Here is a 25,000-nt window from a genome sequence, read left to right as displayed (position 1 = left end):
ACTTACCACTCTGCCACACTTACATGTCAACCACATTTGATGTCACACTGTAGTTACTAGTCCACACATCTGTTATGATCTTGTTAATTTCTATGGTATGAATGTCACCTGTACGTCGTTGCTGTCGGGCAGAAACGTTTTGTATGTGTTTTTTTTGGGTAAATTAACGCTGTACTTGTTCATACTACAGCATCACACAAAAGCATTAAAAGTATCAAGATCCACAATTACGCTCGAAACACACCATTTTGAGTTTGTAGATTTTGTCGTTAAAGTAACAGTTTGTGAGGTTTCCACCCGACAGAGACGATGATGTTGATGCCTTTGTCCCGAACCCATAACTAAAGCCTGCTTTATACTTGTTGCTTTCCGGTGTGTCACGCACCACAAACGTAGCGACATCTACAACAAGCTCACGATGCGATCGCAGCAGCGTGGTGAGATTGAGGATTGGCTATCTCTGGTGCGTGACACTATTGACAGACACGATGCCAAGTATCAAGCAGGCTTATAAGCCCTCGGAAACGGCATCCCTGTAACGACTGTCGGGCGATCATAGCTACACCTGTTATTATAGCTATGCCCGTTAGAGTATCATGGCCAGAGAGACCATTACGATCTCCTTTAGAGGTAACCCGATTGCTCACCCCAAAACACACTCGTCCCCATTTGTTCAGCGGACCACTCGCCCCCACACCCCAGCGGTTCTTTTATTCATTTTGCTGAGGTTACCTTAGGAATGAGGTTAGGGTAAGGCATCGTTTTACTGAGGTTAAGTTTAGGAATAAAGTTGGGGTAAGGCATCGTTTTAGTGAGGTTAAGTTTAGGAATAAAGTTGGGGTAAGGCATCGTTTTACTGAGGTTAAGTTTAGGAATAAAGTTGGGGTAAGGCATCGTTTTACTGAGGTTAAGTTTAGGAATAAAGTTGGGGTAAGGCATCGTTTTACTGAGGTTACGTTTAGGAATAAAGTTGGGGTAAGGCATCGTTTTACTGAGGTTAAGTTTAGGAATAAAGTTGGGGTAAGGCATCGTTTTACTGAGGTTAAGTTTAGGAATAAAGTTGGGGTAAGGCATCGTTTTACTGAGGTTACGTTTAGGAATACGGTTAGGTTTAGGCATATAGTTTTACTGAGATTACATGATTTAGGAATAAGGTTACTGTAGGTTACCATTTAGATCGTTTTACTGATGTTACATTTAGGAATAAGGTTGGGTTTAGCCATAGTTTAGCTGAGGTTACGTTTAGGGATAAGGTTACGTTTAACCATAGTTTTACTGAGGCTATGTTTAGGAATAAGTTTAGGTTTGACCATAGTTTTACTGATGCTACATTTAGGAATAAGGTTAGGTTTAGCTATAGTTTTGCTGAGGTTATACGTTTAGGAATAAGGTTAGGCTTAGGCATAGTTTGACTGGAGGTTACCTTTAGGAATACCTGGTGGCGACCGTTCCTGTGGTCGCCGGATTCGGCCCGGGGCGAGCGTGTTTTGGGACATTCTTGCATTCCCTTCAAACATTGGCGCTAATGCTGCGGACACAGGAGACGAGGCCGTCTCTGCGGCAGGACAAAGTGCACAGCGCAGTGTGACTGGGACTCTTCTGACTGTGGTGAACACATCTCATCTCTCGAGCATGTCGAAAAAAAAGAACAGTCCCGGCTTATCTCAAACTTTCACTTCCCCTGTCTCTCTCTCTCTCTCTCTCTCTCTCTCTCTCTCTCCCCCCACCTTTCACTTCACTCTCTCTATATATCTCTTTATCTCTCCCGCTCCTGTGGTCTCTCACTCTCTCCGCTCAACGCTCTCTCTGTCTCCAGGTGCAGTCGCGGTGCAGCAGTAAAGAAAATATCCTTAGATCAAGTGAGTAACATCATCGCACCTCCGTGAAAGCGACCTATTATTGTTTGTTGCCACACGTGTTACATGAATAATTTCTGTGTCTGTATACGTTGCAAAGTATTTATATTCATTTGTAGAGCACAGATACAGCACCAGTCCAAGCAATATGACTCAATTCTGTGTGTGTGTGTGTGTGTGTGTGTGTGTATGTGTGTGTGTGTGTGTGTGTGTGTGTGCGTGTGTGCGTGTGCGTGTGCGTGTGCGATGTCATGCCTGCGGCTGTTAAGCTTTATGATAAGCATAGGAATGTGCTGTGGAAGCATAAGAATATGTTTAAAAGGGAGAGAAATTGGGTCAAGGCAAATTCAAAGCACTGTGCCTATTCTTTGCTGTGAGGCAGAGAGAGAGAGAGAGTCACAGAGAGAGAGTCACAGAGAGAGAGAGTCAGAGAGAGAGAGAAAGAGCGTCAGAGATGGAGAGAACAGAGAGAGCAGATTACACATAGAAACACGTTGCATTACATACTGTTTTAATGTTGGAATTATTAGAGTGATATTATTGGAAAATAATTATAGTTATTATTATAGATAAATAGTTATCTACAGCTGCCATCACCCAACTCAGTTCAACAAGCCTCTACAAACAAACAGGGATGTTTTAGTCCACACAGCAGGACATCTGCTGATATGTGTTGTGTGTTTCTTTGAATTTGCCAGATCAGTCATTGGGTGTGCACAATACAGTATGTATTATGTGTATTTTGTTTGGTTCTTTTATATTTTAATGTATAGGTCTGTCCGATGATTACAAATGTAAGAGAGAGAGAGAGAGAGAGAGATGCACCAGTAGACAGACAGACAGCACAGCAGTAAAATGTTACAGTTACAGGGCAAAGACATACAATAGGTGCAGACGAATAACATCACCATAAAGACACCCACAAACTAATATGAATCAAGTATACAGATGTATGCACCCCATATAAAATCGTCCTGCCCGGCCGGGCACAACAAGAGACACCATCAATAAACATGAAAGTATACCGTATGCACAGAGCGGTGTGATGCTGCCTGCCTGCCTGACGACTAACACACAGACCGGTGTATACGGTATACGGTTGTGACTAACAATTGAGGGGCGGGCCCTCATTTTCAATGTAGCCGAATACAGAACACAAATCAACAATATACAAATCAGCATTTTGCAACGGCACTCGTAATTCGTAAATATATGAATCAGAAAACATAAGATCCCAAAACAAAAGAACTATAGATAGATAGACACGAGAATTAATTTAAACAATTACAATGTTGAGCAAAAGTGCTGGAAATCATTTCCCTGAATTGTCCCAGGGAAGGCAGTGATGTGATTTTTAAGGACTTCTGACGCTCATTCCAATCAAAAGGAGCACTAACGGAGCACTATCGTCACTGTCGGCCAGAAACGTCTTATCTCCATATTTTAACTTTTTGTGGTTTTTTTCAGTAAATTAACGCTCTGCTTGTTCATACTAACTACAGCGTCACACAAAAAGTAGCAGATTCACAAGCTTGAAACACAGCACGGAGTAATTTGCGTAATGTGGATCTGCTACTTTTGCTATTTTTGATGATAATTACTAGTCTTCTATTGAGCTGAGCGGTTACACAGGTCACAGGTGGTTTATTGCCCTTGATTGCCCACAAAAAAGATGACAATCGCCCCATCAACATGAAGTAATTTATTTCCCTAATGATTAATCCCCCATGGATTACAGTTCTGCTTGCAGTGAGAGCAAAATGGGGGAGAAACAGATCACAGCCATGTTCCAACAGTTTCCGGTGCTTTTTCATTTGAAAGATGAGAAAAATATATGCGTAAATATCGTCACTGTTGGGTAGAAACTTACACCATATCTCCAAGTTTCAAATTAAGCCCTACTTCATCATACAAGATAGCCTTAGATCAAGACTATCGTAGATGTATTTTATCGATTTTTACATTCTTATATCTACGAAAGTCTTATAGCGACCACCTCCCAGTGCGTCCTGCGCTTTCACCAGTAAAGCCCATATTTCTCTGTACAGCTTTCACCGAAATTGCCCAATGAGGAATGCAGGGAACTTCCGTCAGAATCTGACACAGATGCAATTAAAAAACATATCCATTGAAAAGAATCACACCCACGTGTGAAGTGAGTGGTGGAACTCTGTGTAGGGGTCCCCGGGGGGTCCCCGGAACTTCCAGACCCACAGGAACGTGCCCAGGGTGCCGGCCTGAGTTGCCGTGTGGGGGAATTAGCAGACAACACTCTCTCTCTCACAAGTAAGAGTGTGGTATTCTCCCTCCCTCTCTGTCTCTCACATGCACACACGCTCCACATTGTAATTAGCAGGCAACAGTGCGACACTCTCTCTCTCTCTCTCTGTTTCTAGCTCAACAGCGCCACTTTTACACCTATTGGTACCCTAAACAGACAGACATACATAGGGGCAGACATTGCTGTACCTTGAAGTGGTTGCATCACTTAAATATGGACGAATACATTGTTTCCACCAGACAGCAACAATATATTGCAACATGATTTAAAAATATATAAATTGAATCAAAAAACATTTGGCCTCAGGTCTTGTGTTTAAGGGGGCTTAAGACTAGTGAATGAATGAATGAATGAATGAATTCATACATCTTCAGGTTCATACTTAGTGTGTTCAAATCTTCCCGTCAAGCTATGACCTGCACAGTGTATGTTTTTTTTCTCTTCTTGACTGGCCACCCTGACGCTGTAGGTTAACGGCAACCTGTCTGTCCCTCCTCCCCCAGGTCACAGTGCGGTGGACATCACCAAGGTGGCCAGGAGACACCGCATGTCCCCCTTCCCCCTCACCTCCATGGACAAGGCCTTCATCACTGTGCTGGAGATGACCGCCGTCCTGGGCACCGAAATCATCAACTACAGAGGTGAGACGACGAGGCTGTGGTGTGCGGCTTGGGGGTGCGGCCGCGGCGTGACCAAGTATAGTAGTAATATGAGAAGTTCATTGTGAGGACAATTTCCTGGTCCTCAAAAGAGAAATGCTTGTTTTATGGTTAACAAAAATGTGAGGAGTTATAGGCTTAAAAGTAGGGAGAAATAGAGCACCGAAGTCTGGCGTCAATATCGGTAGGGCGCTAAGTCCACAGGTTCATGTACTTTTTATTTGCATTGTAATCCCAATAGGGGAATTTTAGATCGCCTCCTGTGTTTGAAAAATAAACACATCATCCAGGCCGTTTGGATATGACGAATCAACTGACTGAGAGAAAACACCGATGTTACTGCTGTTGAATTATTAAAGATTTTCACTAGAAACAGACTGTATCAAATATGAGTGACTGACTGGCGGTGGTAAACGATACAGAGACACCTCCCTGACAATATCGCAGAGACACCATAACCCTTGTTTGCTTTTGGACCACAATTATTTCATACCTTCTGCCAGAAGGCAACAGAGTGAACAGTCCCTGGTGTGGGTGGGTGGGGTCATTCCTGATGATGTTGGCCCTAGACAGACAGCGGTTGTGCGCAGTGTCCTTGATGGAAGGCAGTGATGTCCCGATGATTTTCTCCGCTGTCCTCACTACTCTCTGAACTTATTCTCCATAGAGGAAGAACTTCCATGAACCAGGTGGGATGAGCGAGTGATGTCAGGACTTTGCTCTATTCAGGCTGGCGTTATAGGATGAGTTTAGTTAGGGACACGCTGTGGCGCGTTGTGCAGTCGTAGATTGGCTATCTCGGGTGCACAACACCAGAACACAACTAATTATAATTGAGGCTTTAGGGTTAAAAATGTGATGGTGTGTGTGTGTGTGTGTGTGTGTGTGTGTGTGTGTGTGTTGTGTGTGTGTGTGTGTGTGTGTGTGTGTGTGTGTGTGTGTGTGTGTGTGTGTGTGTGTGTGTGTGTGTGTGTGTGTGTGTGTGTGTGTGTGTGTGTGTGTGTGTGTGTGTGTGTGTGTGTGTGCGTGTGCGTGTGCGTGTGTGTACGTGTGCCTTTTGGGTGGGGGGAGGGGTCTCGAATACAATTTTGGTCCATAATCAGCCAATCATTGTCTCTCCAAACTTTGATAGAAAGAAAATGCGAGCGAGTGAGTAAGCAATTTCCTTAAGGAAATGAGGCATCGTCCTGCATTAACCCTGGTGTCTCGTCCGTGTTTCCTTTGCTAACAATGAGTGGCATGGTGAAGAATCCTATCATGCATTTATAAATGCACGGATTGGAAGACACAATGACTATTAGAGTTCTAGTGATTTACAGCAGTGGTGCCAGGGGGTCCCCAAATACAAGTAAACATTAACAATTAACAACAACAATTCTGTGTAATTTGCACACAAAAAAATGCCTATACACAGAATACCCAAAGTAAAGTGGTTGTTCTCGAACAGTTTGGAATAAATGCATGGGCATGGTCTCATTTTGAAGGTAACACTTTGAAAGTACAAGTTTACAAATTATTATCAAACGATAGATTTAAAAAAAAAGAATGGAAATCAATCATAATGATTAACATCATGTGATATGCTTTGAAATGGCTTTCGTTATATTTTGTGAAGCACAGAAGTCTGGACAAAAGTTTACATTGTGGTATTGCTAGTTTTACGTAAGTAATTAAATAAATCATTCCACCACTGCAAAGACATTAAGGGTGCTTATCAAAGTGATGTCCAGGAACCCTCAGCCAGGGTTCCTTGAGTTGAGGGAGTTTGAAAATGGACCCTTACAGGTCTATAACTATAACTCCCAGAATTATGATGGTCCTTGAAATGTAAAGGCCTGAGAACCACTGCATTACACCATTGGGACTCCAGACCAATCCAACCTAGTTTTTGTCCCCACCTAGTGTCCTCAAGTGGTACATCTTTCTCCATAGTGTGTAATTCATGGTGTAACAGGTAAGGGTGTGTGAAGGTGGAGGTGTGGCATCTTCCAGTTTGAGGTCGCAACAATGAGCATGTTAAGTCCACATGACTTTAACCCTGGGGGGGGTAATAGGGCTTAAATTAATAAGTGGTTAAACTATGTGTACACGTTTCTAATGCAAGACACTTTACTGCCTCTGAAACTCAGGACACGCACGCACGCACACACAAATAACAAGCAGCAATGTGTAACTTGTTAGAATCATCCTAACCTTCATTCCCTAACCCCCGAATCTCAATCGTCACTATTGCATTGTAACTTGAACAATAGTCTCGCGCAGCCCTGCCAATCGGATGTCTGCACTAGTGTTTCCACTGACCAATCATCTGGATCATTCATTTACATTTACATACTGTACATTGTGACATGACAGACCTACACCCCCCAGAATAGATTAGGAAGGACCGACCTCCAGCCCTCCTACATTGGTTCTGTAATGCAGTTGCCGCCCACCTCTAGCCTGCATAGAATTAGAATGTTGCTAACCTTATCAGTAAGAAGAGATCTCTGAAAGTCTGTTATGTGCAATCTGGGGGGGGAAAGAAGAAGATGGAAAAAAATCCCTTCCAATTTTCAGCCACGGAGCTCTGAATCTGTCTTTAGAGATTAGCCTATGTGAGACTACTTGAACCCTTATACCCTTAACCTTAACCTCTAATTACAAGCAATAAAATAGCCTCTTCTAGTAATAAAAACTCACCAGATTTGCTTCACACAAAATACACGTGTCTATATCCATATACCTTCCATGATAAGGCAACCTCAGACATCCTGCCACCTCTCCCAGCCCCGGAGGCAGTGTCAGGGACTAGACATCCATCCATAGCGGACACAGCCATACATGGCCAGACTCTGGTGCCCGGAGGCAGAGAGGGGCCGGGGCCAACCACACGTCCCTGCGGACGCTCATCATTTATAGATCAATGATGACGGGGAACGGGGAGGAAAGTTCTTTAATCCTCTGTGGAGGAGGAAGGAGTATGTATCACTGCTAGGAGGAGAGGGGGAGGGGGGGTATTTAGACAGCCACCCTACTCTGATGGTGTGCGTGCGTGCGTGCGTGCGTGCCTGCGTGCGTGCCTGTGTGCGAGCGTGCATGCAGATTATTCATGGGGCTAACATCACTATTTTGTGCCTGTCATTGTGTCATTATGTAACCAACTTAAGACACTGATGTGTCTTGTAATGTTTTACAAAGCAACACCCCCCCCCACACACACACACCACCACCACCAACTGTATTCTATTTTTATTCGAGTCAACGTCACAGCACTTCTTTTTTTAACAAGCAGTTTAGACTCCAGCCAAGTCTAAGAAAGTCGCTCAAACACAGCGACATCAGCATCTGAGAAAATACAACATGTGTGTGTGTGTGTGTGTGTGTGTGTGTTGTGTGTGTGTGTGTGTGTGTGTGTGTGTGTGTGTGTGTACTCCATAGCAAAGCTTAGATCTTCACATTAACTCCAACACAAAGACACAACACAAAGACCCACAGAGATGCTATACTTATACACACACTTAGACAACATATCTCTCTCTGTCCTCTGTCCACTCTCTGTGTTTTCATCATAATGGGTGTGTTATGTATTTTGTCCTTCTCTCCTGCTGTAGATGGAATGGGTCGAGTCCTGGCTCAGGACGTTTATGCCAAAGATAACCTGCCACCCTTCCCCGCTTCTGTCAAGGATGGTTATGCTGTGAGAGGTAGGAACCAGACTGTCTGTGTGTCTGTCAATGTCTCCCTCCCTTTCCATGTCTGTTTGTTCTGTGTAGCCAGAGCCCCAAATGCTCCAAACAAGTTATTCGCATGCACACACACACACACACACACACACACACACACACACACACACACACACACACACACACACACACTCACACAGTTTCACTCACACATTTGCTGTGTTATTAATTCTTACTTTCATTTCAGCGGCTGACGGCCCGGGTGACCGCTTCATCATTGGAGAGTCCCAGGCTGGAGAACAGGTCCACACACACACACACACGCACGCACGCACACACACACACACACACACACACACACACACACACACACACACACACACACACACACACACACACACACACACACACACACACACACACACACACACACACACACACAGAAACTCTCTCGTTCCCTCTCTCGCTCCAACTCACACACAAACATGTGCACGCGGCAGACCTTCGAACAGCCAGCTTGTACAGCACTGCACATTATATTATATACCCACAATGAATGCGTCACACACAAGATCGATGCTTCTGACAGACCGCAGTTCGTCAGGGCCGCTCCTGAGTGACGCTCACTCCCTTCCTCCTTCAAGCACTGAGAATTATTTGCACATAGTGCTGCTGACCCACAATTGCTACAGGACTGAGTTGGGTGCCAGTAAGACTTCTAAATATATACGCTGTTTGTTAATGGTCCCACAAAGCATGGCTAGAAAGAGAGGTTCTGCTCCCTTTCTTCCACAGAGACATATTGATGCTGGTTGGATGCCTCTGCTTCAAGTAAAATCTCACACAGATGTACAGTATGCCTGATTTAGATTTGGTTGTGTGCTGAAAATAGCTCATCAACAAGCTCACACTGCATGTCTGCATCACGCTTGCAGAACTGCTATTTTCAGTGTGTGACACCACCGGCGCGCAACCAAGAATTAATAGTTTTGCAAACGCTATTTTAGTTTAGCTTACCTCGGTTGCGAGTATGAATGATCAAACATGATATATATAAAAAACGATATTGTCTCTGTCGGGGTCCAAAAACTGTTTACTTTTGGGTGGATTTGTTTTCACGTCCGGATTTTCAAGATTCAAATAACCCATTCTGACCGGGCACCCATTTTGGTGTTAGCATCATGTTATGCTTTACCTATTGAAAAATAGCAGATCTACAAGCTCATATCGCGCCACCGAGTGGCGCGATACGAGCTTGTAGGTCTGCTATTTTTGAAAAATCGAAGAGCGACTGACATTTTTAGAATCTGATCTCAGGTCAGAATGGGTTCATCAGACCAGTGTGTGTCCAGTGGAAACCTCGTATGAATCTGATCTCAGGTCAGAATGGGATAAAATTCTAAAACAGCAAACGTATCAGATGGAAAAAGCTCAAGCGTGTAGAGATCTGCTACTTTTGATGCTTTTGTGTGACACTGTAGTATGATCAAGTAGGGTGTAAATTTAGAGGGGAAAAACACGACAGGTTTCTGCCCAACAGCGACGATATCAAAGTTTAGAAAAAAGGTCTCGGAGCCATACAACAGGCCACACAGCACTAGGCAGACAAGATGTGGCAGTGGCTCAGGAGGTTGAGCGGTCGCTTGGGAGCAGGACGGTTGATTCCGTGGCTCCCCCTGTGTTAGTGCCAAAGTGTCCTTGAGCAAAACACTGAACCCCTGAATGCTCCCAACAGGCAGGTACAGTATATGGTGCCTTGTGGAGTTTCCATTTACAAACAGAAAGACACAAACATTTTGAATGGCAACCAGTATGCACATGTATGACGTGTGTGTGTGTGTGTGTGTGTGTGTGTGTGTGTGTGTGTGTGTGTGTGTGTGTGTGTGTGTGTGTGTGTGTGTGTGTGTGTGTGTGTGTGTGTGTGTGTGTGTGTGTGTGTGTGTGTGTGTGTGTGTGTGTGTGTGTGTGTGTGTGTGTGTGTGTGTGTGTGTGTGTGTGTGTGTGTGTGTGTGTGTGTGTGTGTGTGTGTGTGTGTGTGTGTGTGTGTGCGCGCGTGTGCAGCCCACCCACACAGTGATGCCAGGTCAGGTGATGAGAGTGACGACGGGGGCCCCTATCCCCTGTGGGGCCGACGCCGTGGTCCAGGTGGAAGACACAGAACTGCTCCGCGAGTCTGAGGATGTGAGTCACAGCTCTCTACTCTGGACAGGAAAGACGCTCACACAATCAATCAGTTTAAGCCGGCTCACTCAGGTAGAAATTCCGAGGTTGAGGTCTCTCTCTCCTAACATCTCGAAGTTCATACAAACACTCAATGGAGCTTACAATCTGTGTTCAAAGGTTCTGAGTGTAAACAGCAGGAAACAGCGAACACCTCCGTGTTCACTGTAACTATATTGATTGTTTTCTTAGTGATTATTCTCTCAATTACATTTTTGATTAATGGAATACTGTGTGTTTTTGATAATTTATTTTATTCTTTATATTATCACAAATATCAACGTAAAAAAAGAAACTAGATTTTGAGTAATTGCCGCTAACCCTATTTAATAATTCATCATACATCAGACTTGCATGAAACTCTAAACTAGTGTTAAACTATATATAAAACTATCCATAATTGATTTTAATAAAATATTGTCAACTTTTTCCATGCAACTTTTTGTGAAAATAGCTGCAATCCTAGTTCATCTCTGTGATCACAGCGAACATTTCTGCATTGACTGATGGATGTGACATAATGTTTGTGGTTCTCAGGGCACAGAGGAGCTGGAGGTACGGATCCTAGTCCAAGCACGCCCAGGACAGGACATCAGGTCAGTGCAGCTGCTTTTACAACTTGTTGTATACCTAGTGAGGCACACCAAAGGTCAAGCCAAAATCTCAATGCACACTTACTGTATATTCTTATCTGTGCAAAAATATTGTTGCTGTCGGGCAGCAACCTCTTGATGATACTGATCTGCTGCATTTGCTATTATTGAATTTGAGTCTTGAAAGGTAACAGTTTTGGACATACGTACATGTATGAGGTTTCCACCCAATGATATTCTTATTCGTGCAAAATACCATGTGTAAATGATTCTTTTTATTTACTTCATAACTTTAACCACTTAAGCCCTACTTAAGCCTCGTACTTTGGGGTTTGGGGTTTTTATTCTATTTTTGAAAATGTGGGGGAAACTATTAAAAATAAAACATATAGAAAGTCTTTCCTATAATGACATACCCAAAATAGGGATGCCAGTTTGAAAATGGATACATATATTTGCCTTGTATGGGGAAATGCACTGATATCGTAAATTAAAAGATAATTCATAACTTTTTGTGTAAGTGTATACAGTATATTGCAATAATAATGTGTCGTCGTCGTCGTCGTCGTCGTCGTCACAAAATCCAAAGGCCTGGATTATCACAGCACGCCAGTGTACCTTGAAACATTGTTTAGCAACCACTGGGTTAGTGTGTTGGTGTCCTGGCTTCTACTAGACTTCAGAATCAGTGTCAAAGACAAAGCAAAATACAAACTGCAAATTATGTGGTTGTGAGTTCACGTATGAATATTTCTGTCAAAGCTTTTGCTTCTTCTCATGCATGTTAGATATTGACTGAGAAACAATCCATAACCTGAGAAGGTCCAGCTTTGTTTGGACTGTTGAACAGTTGAAGGAGATAATACTAAATAATAATTAAATTGTAGTGACCACTTATCCTCTTGTAAAAAAAAACATTTTACTCCATTTGTGTGAGCCACTTTCATGGGCAGACTGAAATGATAAGACGCTTGCATTGTTTGAGGAATAGAATGGTTGGTTCAAGTTTCAAACTTAACCCATTCTGGCCGGGAACCCCTTTTGGTGTTGGCATCATGTTATGCTTTAGCTATTGAAAAATAGCAGATCTACAAGCTCATAGCGCGCCACCGAGTGGCGCGCTATGAGCTTGTAGGTCTGCTATTTTTGAAAAATCGAAGAACGACTGACATTTTTTAGAATCTGATCTCAGGTCAGAATGGGTTAATCAGACCAGTGTGTGTCCAGTGGAAACCTCGTATGAATCTGATCTCAGGTCAGAATGCGTTAAAGATGTTTATCGTCTTCCTTTACAAAGATGCAAAAGAAAAATGGAACTAGACTTGTAAGCTATAAAATAAATATATCAGGCTGTAACCGTCCATCTCTCTCGCCCCGCCCCAGGCCTATCGGTCATGACATTAAGCGTGGGGAGTGCGTGCTGGCCAAAGGAACGCACATGGGTCCGTCTGAGATCGGTCTCCTCGCCACAGTAGGAGTCACAGAGGTGGAGGTTCAGAAGTTCCCTGTGGTGGCTGTCATGTCCACAGGCAACGAGGTGAGAGACCACCGTAGCACTACTGAATAATTATGCATTATTTCCAAACACCTTTGTTTTTATTTAGTTTAATAATGATGACGATCATATCCCATGAGATTTAACGTTTTACATTCCTGCTTTTCAAGCCAAGGTGTTTTCAAATAATGGATGTATCATTGCTATATTTGGAGCCATTTTTATTCAACATAATTTGCATTCTGACATTTTGTTCTGTGAGAATTGATTTGATGAAAGATGGAAAGAATATCAAGAGAAAAGGGTTGAGATATGGCCAGAATTAATGTTCATTGATATCATCTCATTTTTAGCTGTGCGTGATGTTGCCACGTCATCACAACACACATATGTTCAGTTGAAGTGTGTCCACTTTTAGGAACGTGTCCAAGTGTTTATTAAGCAGAAGGTTTACATGCAGCCTACAGTACATGCAGTACACACACACACACACACACACACACACACACACACACACACGTGCACGCGTGTGTGTGCTGCAATATTACGCAGTTCAGCATTTATTTTAATATTGTTTCAAAATGCATGGTATTGTTTGGTTGTATGGTTGAATTGGAACTCCCCATTTAACACATTGAGGTTCTTTTTTGTACTGTGTGTAATCACAAAAGCCCTCTGCAATGCTGGAAGCCAGTCAAAAACAATACACTCATGATTATTATAATTAACCCAGATTTGGTATAGCCCTTGAACTAGCGTCCAAAGTGATAGTATGCGGAGTGGATACATATCTATTTTCTCTCTTGTCCTTTGTGCTAGCTGCTAAACCCAGAGGATGACCTCCACCCTGGGAAGATCCGGGACAGCAATCGCTCCACCTTGCTCGCCACCATCCAGGAGCACGGCTACCCCACCATCAACCTGGGCATTGTGGGAGACAAGTATGCATTCCTACTATAGTGCAGCTCCTGTTCCTAGTGTGTACACAGTCTATCCTGTTCCCTCCATTCCCAAACGTGCACTCTTATGTTCCGTGCGTGTGTGCGTGCGTGCGTGCGTGTGCGTGTGTGTGTGTGTGTGTGTGTGTGTGTGTGTGTGTGTGTGTGTGTGTGTGTGTGTGTGTGTGTGTGTGTGTGTGTGTGTGTGTGTGTGTGTGTGTGTGTGTGTGTGTGTGTGTGTGTGTGTGTGTGTGTGTGTGCTTGCGTGTCCATCCTACAGCCCCGATGACCTCCTCAATGCTCTGAATGAAGGGATCAGCCGTGCTGATGTCATCATCACCTCAGGAGGAGTGTCCATGGGAGAGAAGGTATTCAGTATTTTATCCATGATGTGAGCGCCCCCTCCAGAGATACTTCTGGGTCCTACTTTTGTGTCACTTTTGTGTCCCCATAGAGTTATACTGTGACGCTCCGTCGGACTAAATCTGAGACGAAAACAACCACGAAAGTCTGGCTGTGACAGGCCGTCTGCCCTACACGGAATACTATTGCCATTTTATTTCATTGTGTCAACTAAATCCTCATTAATTGCAAACTAGATTCAACATACAGTACTCAAGCCTGCACACATTCTAAATATGCCCCCGAAATATTGTACTGAGCAAATGGACTGTTACCACCTTCAATAATAATGATAATAATAGTCTTTATTGTCTCCACATTATATATTTTCTTTGTCATGGACACTTAAAAAACATTAATAATTATACTCGAGTTGGAAGCATTAAGACCCATTTTAAACCTCAATGGCTTCCCCTTCTGAAAAATAACATCATTGTAAAAAGATTCACGCATTTAGATATTCTATTTACAATGAGAAGCGGACAGGAGCCACTGGTGCCACTTCGACCCGGACGTAACGTAGCACTACAAAATGACGTCAGATTAATTTTACTGAATTGTAATTATGACTGTAATGACAGACACACACCCACAGACAGCCCTGTGCTTTGCTGACACACTCTGGTAGAAGTGAGGAACTTCAGCAGTGATTACTCATGTATAGTGTCTGTAGTGTGCACTTGTATTTTGTAGTGCCCCAACACTTAAAACACAAAGGAAAAGCTGCCTTTATTTGACTGATGTAGTACGTTTCCCTTTTCTTTCCTTTTTTCACATGATTTATTTAAAATTTGGCAACTTATACAATCATAGTGTCATTACAATTCTTATAGCATAAATACAAATAGAAAATATACATAGAGTATACGGTAAACAGTACAGAATTGAAATAGCTCAAGATATAAAACAATTACATAAATTAATAAATGAACAAAAAAAAAAGAATTGTGGTCAGTGGTGAGTATGAGGACAGGAGTATGTAAAGGAATATGCATGTGGGCTTTAGGATAGCCTGGCTAATAAGCCAGACTCATATCCGCCAGCAGGCAAAGAAAAATGTGCCAGCGGCTGATTTGCGTCTGGCTTTAGCCAGGCTAGCTATAGGAGGGATTGGAGGTGATTTAACAGTGGTGTATGTTGCACAGTATGTTACCGAGGTGTAGAATGATGTGAGTGGTCTTGTTGTATTCATTCATAGCCATAATAGAACTCTACTTAACTGCTGATTAATTTTAAGCCTGCTGTTAGTAGTACATTAAGTTCATTATGGTTCTTTATGTCTGTATCTGTTGAGCTGTAAAACCTTGGGTTGCACGGCTACAGTGCCTGACCATGATATTAGTCCAAATATTGTCAATCGTCTTTTTCTATGGCTTCTGGGGTCAAGACCGCTCATATGTGATTGTTTTTTCTTCTTCCAGGACTATCTGAAACAGGTCCTGGATATTGATCTTCACGCTCAAATACACTTTGGCCGGGTTTTCATGAAACCAGGGTAAGAAAATTAACTACGAAAATTCACAATAAGTTCATAACAAAGAACACCACATCAATAAATAAGAGTTCATGGAATAAAATAAAAAAAACATAACATGTAATATGTATCTTAAGAAGTGCTTTGGGTACAAAGGGATTCTTTACAGTGAGGCGGTCATTATTGGAAAATTGCCCCTGACAGGGGTATATTTTCTCTTTCTTTTTATATTTTTTGGGGGTATTTCTTTTACCTTTATTGGAAGCAGCAGTGGAGACTGGAGAGATAAAGGAAATGCAGAGAGAGTATAAAGGGGTGACACTCAGCAAATTGTCTGCCTATGTGGTATTTTATATGCTGCTTAACCACTCTCGACTATTGGGTCGCTCAGAAGCTTATTTTCTAATTATGACAGTCTCATATTATTCTGCTTATTAGACAGCAAGGTATGAATATAATCAACAATTTGAGAACAACGGTCCCTATATTATATTTGCATGCTAATTATGATTATTATATATATCGTTGCTGTTGAGCAGAAACCTAGTATCTCCATATTGTAACATGTTGTGTTTTTTCATAAATGAATGCCCTACTTGACCATACAACATCACACAAAAGCATAACAAGTAGCAGATCTGCACGCTCAACACGCAAAGCGCCACATTTTTTCTTTTGAGCTTGTAAAACAGCTACTTTAGCTGTTTAGAAAGAGTTACAAGACTCTCTTTGATCTTGCCGTGACACATTATTTCAGCATATTTTCATAGTGCAGAAACAAATAAAAAATGAATTTCTTTCTTCTCTTTTTCTTTTTCAGTCTACCAACAACATTTGCCACCTTGGACATGGATGGTGCTCGCAAACTTATCTTTGCCCTCCCAGGTAGTGTGTGAAGTTGAGAGAAAGAGCAAATATATCCGTCTGCTTCCGAAGAGAGGTTATTCACCCATTGTTCTCTCCTCACTCTCCATATCTCTCTCTCTCTCTGTCTATCTCTCCATCTCTACGTGTCCGTTTGTGCCAGGTAATCCCGTGTCCGCTGTTGTCACCTGTAACCTCTTTGTCATCCCTGCTCTGAGGAAAATGCAGGGGATTCTGGACCCAAGGCCCACCATTATCAAAGCGAGGGTAGGCCCGCAGAAATGATCACCACGTGCCATACAAAACACAAAGTCAAAATGTGATGTATGTTTGGAAAACGATGATCCTGATTTAAGGTTGGAGAAGAGAGTAGAGCCAGCATTCCTGTATGCACACCTTTATTTGACAACGGTTGACAAAGGTGTACATATGGGGTTTGTAGTGTGTGGGCTCCTCTTCTCTTTTATCTTCTCTGCTGACATTTGCTTTTTTTAGGTGACCCGCTATGACCTGTTCTGCCTCTGAAGCTTGGCAAGTAATTCAAAAAGGGGTAGATTTTATTCTGAGAGAAATGTGTGATCATTGTGCGGCGTGCGCTATATGACACCTTGACTTTCTCTCCAAGAACAACAGACCCTTTCTTTTCTGACAAGTAGCAAATTCAGAGAAAACCAGAGATGAGATAAAGGAGTGATGCAAGAGGGAATATGAAATTCTTCTGTTTTGACATCAAAGTGCATATTTGTACATGCATGAGCCTATGGTATTTAAACTCTAAAACAAATGTACACGCTGCTCCTCTCCATCTCAGGTTATATACAGTACAAGGAGCTTGGCAAGAGAAGATGTCATGATTGTCATATCCTCTTAGTCATATCCTCTTAACACATGTATAGTTTAACCTTCATTCCTTCAACCACATCTCCAGTTAATTATATTATATTGTTACATTCCCGTTTTTCACAGGAAATGTCAGTCATGACATCTGGTCCAACCTCCATGGCGCTATCCATGATACCGTGATACTTCTTCATTAGAATTTTTTATTGGAGGAGGTAGAGGACTAATATTGAGCCATTACTGCCACTTAGTGGTGAGATTGATGGCTTTGAAAGTAGGCATTGCCAGATGCAGTAATATCTCTCCGATCTGGTTGTAATAAGACCCAGGTCAAATTATATTGGCATAATATTTCTCAGAATTGAGAGGAAAGCATTAATCAATTTAACACACTTTTTCTTTCGTTGACTTCTTGACATTATCTAAATATATTAAAGCCACTCATCTAGTATTCCTAGTACTGTAGCAAAAAACGGCATGACTTTCCAGGTAGCGATATGCAATGCAAGAAAAGTCAATACTTCCCAAGTCCAGTGTAAAAGGAGTTAAGTAGATAATTTCAATCAAGTTCAATAGCTATTGCCACAAGGCGCAGATGTACACATGGTGAAATGTCTACACGTCATAAGGACTCATGAAACCCATCCGTTATGATTTCTTTGCAGTTGTCTTGTGATGTGAAGCTAGACCCTCGCCCTGAATACCACCGCTGCATTCTGACATGGCATCACCAGGAGCCTCTACCGTGGGCACAGAGCACAGGTACTCACGCAGGATCAATGCACTTTCATTAACAATTTTAGGCATTTAACAGTATAAAATTGACCCTTGTAAAAATAAATGACCCTTGTCAAGAAACAAATAAATAGTCACATATGTAGAGTGCAAAGAGAATAATTGTGATTAAAATAAACTATTACACCAGGTAATCTTAGCATCTGTCTAAACAATATGCTAAACATTCTTATTTGTGGTCAGGCAAAACAAATAACCAACATCTGTATAAGGAGAGAGGATTGCTACATTACCCTTGTGTCACCAAAGTCTATCAAACAGCATTGAATGCTCGATTCAGATTGAAAAGTTAAGGCATTCTGTGGTCTGTTATTTCTGAACAACAGACTGTTGCTCTGCCTCTGGCTATAGTGTTTTCATTGCTATGTTTGAATACAGTGTTAATCATAGCATCTAATGGACTATTTGGGTTTTTTCAGCGGAAGCTTGTAAGCTATTAATAAAATCACTTTTAATTTGATATTTTGTGATATATATTATTGATTTGGTAACCAGCACGGGGGTCCTATTTACACTTTGAGGAGTACTATGAAATTACCCTAAATCTGTTGAGCTTCTAACCCTGAGAGTGTGCAACCGTAACCAATTGGACAATTACTGGTCCAATTGGTTACATTTTCGTAAACTGAGAGTTACATTAACACTGAGGATGTGTGTCCTATGTGTGGTGTACATTTCTAAGATTGGCATGGCATTGGCAAAACACTAACATGATCAATTTTTGTCCTTTCCGCATAGATATACAAGCTCATAGTGCTACGAGCTTTGCTATTTTTGGAAGAATCTTGACAATTTGTACAAAGAGATTAAAAGGTGAAAGTGATCAAGATATTATATAAGCAACAACAATAAGCAAGACATTCACAAAGACAAAGCGAAATACTGTAGACAAAAAGAAAATATGAAATAAAAAAACAAGACAAAAAATTCAGGGAAACAACCTAAAGCGATTTTCTTTTTACTCCAATCTTTGCTTCTGGGGGTCCCTGGCTGGAAAAATATATTTTGGAGATGGGGGTCGGCGGCCAAATACATGGGTTGTCCTTAACAGTAAAACGTTTGAGCACCACTGATATATACTGTAGCAACATAAGCTTTTCAGAAAACTGCTTAGAAGACATTTTGTACAATCTGGTTCCCAGGTCTTAGCGAGTTAATTCATGCTTCCATCTTCACCACCTATCTATCCTATCCCCGTTCCTATGCAGGGAACCAGGTGAGCAGTAGGCTGATGAGCATGCGCAGTGCTAACGGGCTCCTGATGCTACCTCCAAAAACAGAGCAATACGTGGAGCTGCACAAGGGCGAGGTGGTGGACGTCATGGTAATCGGACGGCTATGATGTCATCGTCGAGGGATCGGAGAGTTGGCTTCACATAGGAGAGGGTTGGAATGGGTTCACACGGTGCATGTCCACATATCATTGACTATTCTGTAATATGCAACGGCACAGCTAGTTTTTATTGATTTGGATAAACGTTGAGGTATTAGTCAACATCTTGATCACAACCTAGATACATATGGGGGGAAAAAAACTAATTTAAAAAAAGAGTATAGTATTTCAAACAAAGAAAAATATAACTTTTAATGAAAAAAAAATCTAATTATAAAAAGAGATTTATTCTGTAATATATTATTATGATTATTCTTATTATTATTATCATTATTATTCTTATTATCATTATTATATTAAGGCAACTTCGTTCCTTTCATTGCAATTGCTTTGTGTGTTCAATGCTAGACCTTATCTATAGCAGTAGCATTTTAATAGACAGCTGTAGGTGCCTGCCAGGACAACAAAAAAAAAGAATTTATAATTTTCTCATCTTTAGTGGAAAAAAAATATTTTTATTTTTATTTATTTATTTATTTTTAATGAAGAAAACTTTGAGGAGGACTCGGGATTCCCACGCTGCTTGGCTAAAGAGGAAGGCGGGTGGGCGTGGGGGGGCACCTCTAAGCCACTTACTCCTCTTTTTGAGCACCCTGTCAAGGTGACACTTCAGTTTTTCTCTCATTAGTATGCATCATAATGGCTTTCACACCGAGCTTTGCTTGTTGTTTATCTTGTGAGTCTTGTTTATGTGCGCAGTGCCAAAATGCCTGGGCAGGGGAGAGGTGGTGCTAGGAGAAGATGTGGGCATGCACGGCCCGGTCCGCCGAGACCCGGCGGGGTCATGCACGGCCACGCAGTGAGCGTGCATGTCACCCACACAGGGGGCTCGGTGGGCTGGAGCGGCTCCAATCTGCCCTATAGACCCTGAGGGTGGGCATGCCCCAGTCCGCCCGAGACCCTGTGGGCGGGCACGCTCCAGTCTGCCCAGACCCTGAAGCTTCCTAAATGCTCGATTCGTACTCCTGTCGTGCTATGGTGGCGCTCGCCGAAAACGGTGCAGATGTGAGCTTGCAGATCGGCTGTTTTTACGGCGAGCGATGCCATCGTACGGCGAAGTATATGTTGGGCTTTATATTCACGGTGACCGGGTGTAAAACTTTCGCTCCCGACCCCAACCCCCCCCCCCCCCCCACTCAACACCCAGGGGCAAGAGCCAAACCTGGGAAAATAATATTTTATTTGATCAACTACTGAAAATAAAGAGAAAAAAAAGAAACAGCTTCTTTAAGTGCTGACAGCCTTTTTAACCAACTTCACAAAAAATGTACAGAAAAAAAATATGAACCATATTGTACAGATATATGTGACCAGCACTCCTAAGGAAATTATTAAGCAATGAGGAGACATTGAACAACGCTGTACTATAACATTTTCTGTAATGATATGAAACTGATGAAAGACACTAAGATAATAAAAAATCCTTGATCATTATGTAAAAAAGAAAAAAAAAGTTCTTGTTGGTTTTCCTTTTTTAATAAAATATATCAAAAAGAAAAGCAGTGATTTTGTTCTTTGGTGCATCAGGCATAATGGTTGAAATGGGTATGAGCTTGGTTTAACCAAGCTATTTGGTATAAGTAATGTGTTGCAACGCCTGTGAACTTGTTGTATAGAGCTATATTTCTGTACATTATTCTGACATGCCTCAGCTCAGCTCACACTGAAATTTGTCTTGCGGTTCATGTCATGTGGTTAACAATCGGATGCATCCATACATGCATAGTACATACACTATATCAGGGATACTCAAATAGATTTACCTGTGGGCCACATTACAAAAATGGCAAGGGGCCAGGGGCCAGTAGATAAAATTACGACATTAATGATACTTGATAACTTCTCTCTTTCAATTGCTTTATTTTCGCAAAATGTATCAAAGTACAATGTGCATGCACACAATATGTAAATAAATAAATGTGTTACATTTTCTTGCATAAACACAAAGAGCTGTTTCCATAACTGCACAATTATTGCACATAACATGAGTAGCTGTTATAATAACATAACATAACATGAGTAGCTCTTTGCCTGCCTGCCTGTCTGTCTGTCTGTCCATGAGTAGTTATTTGTCTGTCTGTCAATGAGTAGCTGTCTTACTGTCTGCCTGTCTATGAGTAGCTGTCTGCCTGCCTGTCTATGAGTAGCTGTCTGTCTGCCTGCCTGCCTGTCCAATTGTCCATGAGTAGCTGTCTGTCTGCCTGTCTGAGTAGCTGTCTGCCTGCCTGCCTAATTGTCCATGAGTAGCTGTCTGTCTGCCTGTCTATGAGTAGCTGTCTGCCTGCCTGCCTAATTGTCCATGAGAAGCTGTCTGTCTGCCTGTCTATGAGTAGCTGTCTGCCTTCCTGCCTGTCCAATTGTCCATGAGTAGCTGTCTGCCTGCCTGCCCAATTGTCTATGAGTAGCTGTCTGTCTGTCTATGAGTAGCTGTCTGCCTTCCTGCCTGTCCAATTGTCCATGAGTAGCTGTCTGTCTGTCTATGAGTAGCTGTCTGCCTTCCTGCCTGTCCAATTGTCCATGAGTAGCTGTCTGCCTGCCTGTCCAATTCTCCATGAGTAGCTGTCTGTCTGCCTGCCTGTCTATGAGTAGCTGTCTGCCTGCCTGCCAGCCAGCAAGTTGGTTAACAGAAAATAAATTGTTATGGCTGAGTAAAATAAAATACAATAAACACAATTTGCCTGAAAATAGATTACCCAGCTATGACCTTTTTCATGAAAAAAAATGAGTAAACTGAGTAAAATAAAACAATCTACCTGAAAATAGATAGCTATAAGTGAAGAGCAATTTCCGCAATTACCATTTCCGCAATTTCCATTTCCGCAATTTCCTCAATTTCAATTTCCGCAATTTCCGCAATTTCCAAAATTTCCATTTCCGCATTTCCGCAATTTCCATTTCCACCATTTCCGCAATTTCCGCAATTACAATCTCCATTTCCATTTCCAACTATTAATGGCAGCTGGGTTTCATCATTCAAATAAAATAGAATTCTGTCCGTTAATAAAATTATGTCAGGGAATAGGGATACACAGTATGTCTTTCATTTGCATTGCATCTCCCCCGAATGAATGTGTTAATATACTAATGCACGTCGTAAAGCATTTGGATAAAGGCCTATATACATGCACCATTTATATATTTTATTTTTAAACAGTGTTCTTTCCTATAAGGATCCAACATGCATGCACAGGACAGGGCCTTAATGAGGAATAGAGGTTACCGTAAGCGCAGAAGGTTTCAGAGAGGATTACGCTCAGAGAAAATACAGGAGGAAAAAGGCTTCTGGAAGCTTTGGTGAAGATGCTGCCTGAGATTTAAGCAGCTTCAGTTCTGCTCTGCCAGGTGAAATGACAGAATATATCCCATTAAATTGGAGATGATGAAATAGCCATAGTCATGGTGACAAGCATCTATTCAGTAATTCAGTTAGGCTACAGTGAATAAAATGGGATCAGGATGTTCTAAAAAGGCACAAAAAAAACCTCCTTTGAATGTGTGTGTGTGTGTGTGTGTGTGTGTGTGTGTGTGTGTGTGTGTGTGTGCGCGCGCAGCACTGACATGCATTTATTTGTTTTCTATGCTTACTTGTCCATAGGCAATAGGCTAATTGGACTAAAATATGGAATGCCCTAACAGCCATCAAAATGTGTGACTCCTATACCCTCCTTACTATAAAAGTCTTTAGGTGCCATCCAGACGAGGATGCAAAAAAAAAAGGAAAAAAAAGAATGATATGCCTTCTTGTATAGATTGTATGTCTTTGGGCCTATTATGTGTTGATGAGTTGAACACTGACAGGACCACAATGGAAACAAGCCCTTTTTGTGTTATCCTTTAAGCATTATTGTATAATGTGTCTCTGTACTTTTTGCAAATTGTTCATACAATATTCAATAAATCAATGTATATTGATATTACTTATTTTTGTTGGAACAGACCACTGAGACCAGTGCTTCTCAAATGGGGTCCCCCCTCAATGAAGCCATATGGAACAGGGGTTCCAGGCCAGGGGCTCCCCAGCAAAATGTGTTTAATAAGCATAAAAATTAAAAGTTTCAACCTTCCCCTGTCTAGATTATTTGAAAATAGCCGATATACAAGCTCACAAGGCGATGTGTTGTGACGAACGGTATTTCAGTGGGTCAGGACAGGTCACAGGTCACATCAATCAAGAGTGTACGGAAAAAATGTCAAAAATGTTTTATTTATTTATTATAAATAAATACTCCAGGCTGACCACTATCGCATGCTGTGGCGCTGTGGAGCCACAGAGTTGCCAAGAGATGACTCAAACTCCAGGCGCAGTTTACCGCAATGGTTTGAGCTGTCCCGACGGTCCCTCTCTACCAACTCAAAGAAGAAAGAGGCTAAACCACACGGTCGGTCATGTGAGAGAGTCGAGAGAGGGGGGGGAGAGAGAGAGAGAGATGGTAGCGGTATTATGCTACCATTCTTCTGCTGGTGAAAATAAAAATAAAAAAACACAAAAGAAACATCCGGAAAACACAGGAAGAAGAATGCCTGCTACTTCTCCAAGCCAGTCAGCTCCCTTTGAGCGGTGAGTAATGTGCTCTGCTAGGTCTGCCCGACGTCTTGGCTATTATAGCTAAGTACGCAGTAACTTGTTTATTTTAGTAAAACAAAGTAGTTTTGCTGTGCCTTATCGGTTATCATGCTAGGAATGCAGCTGGATCACTTTGTAAGTGCGGGTCCAAATGAAATGGTCCAAAGTTAAACAGGCTAAACCTGCTGCTGCTGCGTGTTGATACTCTGCATCTCCTAACAGTGAATTACATTGTTCCTCTGACTCTACAGTAGTAGAGCATCAGATCAGTGATAGGCCTAGTCTTTTTTGGACTGTCGAGAGTTATGTTCTGCTGAAACAACTCTGCCATTGAAGTCTGTCTGACCCTGGGCTGTAAAACCAGCAGCTAACTGGGTCGACTTAACGAATGAGGACAGTTTCTGATTTCACCCTCTTGACGTACATTTATTAATTATATCCAACAGCAGGTGTTTATAACTGTGGCTCAGCTACACCACCAAAGATGGAGCAACACTATAATGTAGACTCAACAACAAGTGTTGCTGCCTGTGTGTGTTATGGTTGTGTTGTTGGCAGTGCTGCAGTGAAGAGGAGGGTTTAATCCACACCCAAAATGTGTTCTTCCAGATTGGTTTCCCCAGAGGAAACACTCTATTAATTTGTTACCCCAGTTCCTCTCTCGGTCTCGGACCAAGTACTTCTTTGTCAATCAGCCTGAGCCAGCAAATGTGTAGCAAATTCTAAAACTAGCATGTTTTAACGTGGACAGCTGGTGTACTAATGGGACAGCTTGAGAGTAACTGGGCAAATTGGGATAAATTTAAAATAGTAGTACACATGTTTAAAATCCCCATGATGAAGTTTGTGTGTGTGTCACTGTGTGTGTGTGTGTTGTGTGTGGTGTGTGTGTGTGTGCGTGCGTGCGTGCACACCTTCATTATTGTACCACGTATGCCATGTCTCATTCATCTTCATTGTG

At 42.0% G+C, this 25,000-nt stretch overlaps 1 protein-coding gene across 2 annotated transcripts in view; it reads left to right on the top strand.

The window, feature by feature from the left end:
* The window catches only part of gphnb (gephyrin b), a gene marked incomplete at its 5' end in the record, with an annotated part of 117,353 nt that extends 97,868 nt beyond the window's left edge, over nucleotides 1-19,485 (top strand). For both annotated transcript variants that reach the window (XM_080790502.1, XM_080790501.1), the window contains 14 exons: nucleotides 1,817-1,859; nucleotides 4,641-4,778; nucleotides 8,390-8,482; nucleotides 8,709-8,764; nucleotides 10,523-10,642; nucleotides 11,219-11,277; nucleotides 12,658-12,811; nucleotides 13,589-13,710; nucleotides 13,988-14,075; nucleotides 15,531-15,604; nucleotides 16,404-16,468; nucleotides 16,611-16,714; nucleotides 17,953-18,049; nucleotides 19,291-19,485. In XM_080790502.1, the coding sequence (XP_080646628.1) occupies nucleotides 1,817-1,859; nucleotides 4,641-4,778; nucleotides 8,390-8,482; nucleotides 8,709-8,764; nucleotides 10,523-10,642; nucleotides 11,219-11,277; nucleotides 12,658-12,811; nucleotides 13,589-13,710; nucleotides 13,988-14,075; nucleotides 15,531-15,604; nucleotides 16,404-16,468; nucleotides 16,611-16,714; nucleotides 17,953-18,049; nucleotides 19,291-19,424 (1,347 nt within the window). In that variant the 3' untranslated portion in view covers nucleotides 19,425-19,485. The remainder of the gene's footprint in view (nucleotides 1-1,816; nucleotides 1,860-4,640; nucleotides 4,779-8,389; nucleotides 8,483-8,708; nucleotides 8,765-10,522; nucleotides 10,643-11,218; nucleotides 11,278-12,657; nucleotides 12,812-13,588; nucleotides 13,711-13,987; nucleotides 14,076-15,530; nucleotides 15,605-16,403; nucleotides 16,469-16,610; nucleotides 16,715-17,952; nucleotides 18,050-19,290) is intronic.
* Between the last annotated feature and the right edge of the window lie 5,515 nt (nucleotides 19,486-25,000).

This window comes from Protomyctophum bolini (genome assembly GCF_963924005.1).
Source record: "Protomyctophum bolini genome assembly, chromosome: 19".
Classification (NCBI taxonomy): domain Eukaryota; kingdom Metazoa; phylum Chordata; class Actinopteri; order Myctophiformes; family Myctophidae; genus Protomyctophum; species Protomyctophum bolini.
This window is presented reverse-complemented; position numbering and strand designations above follow the sequence as displayed.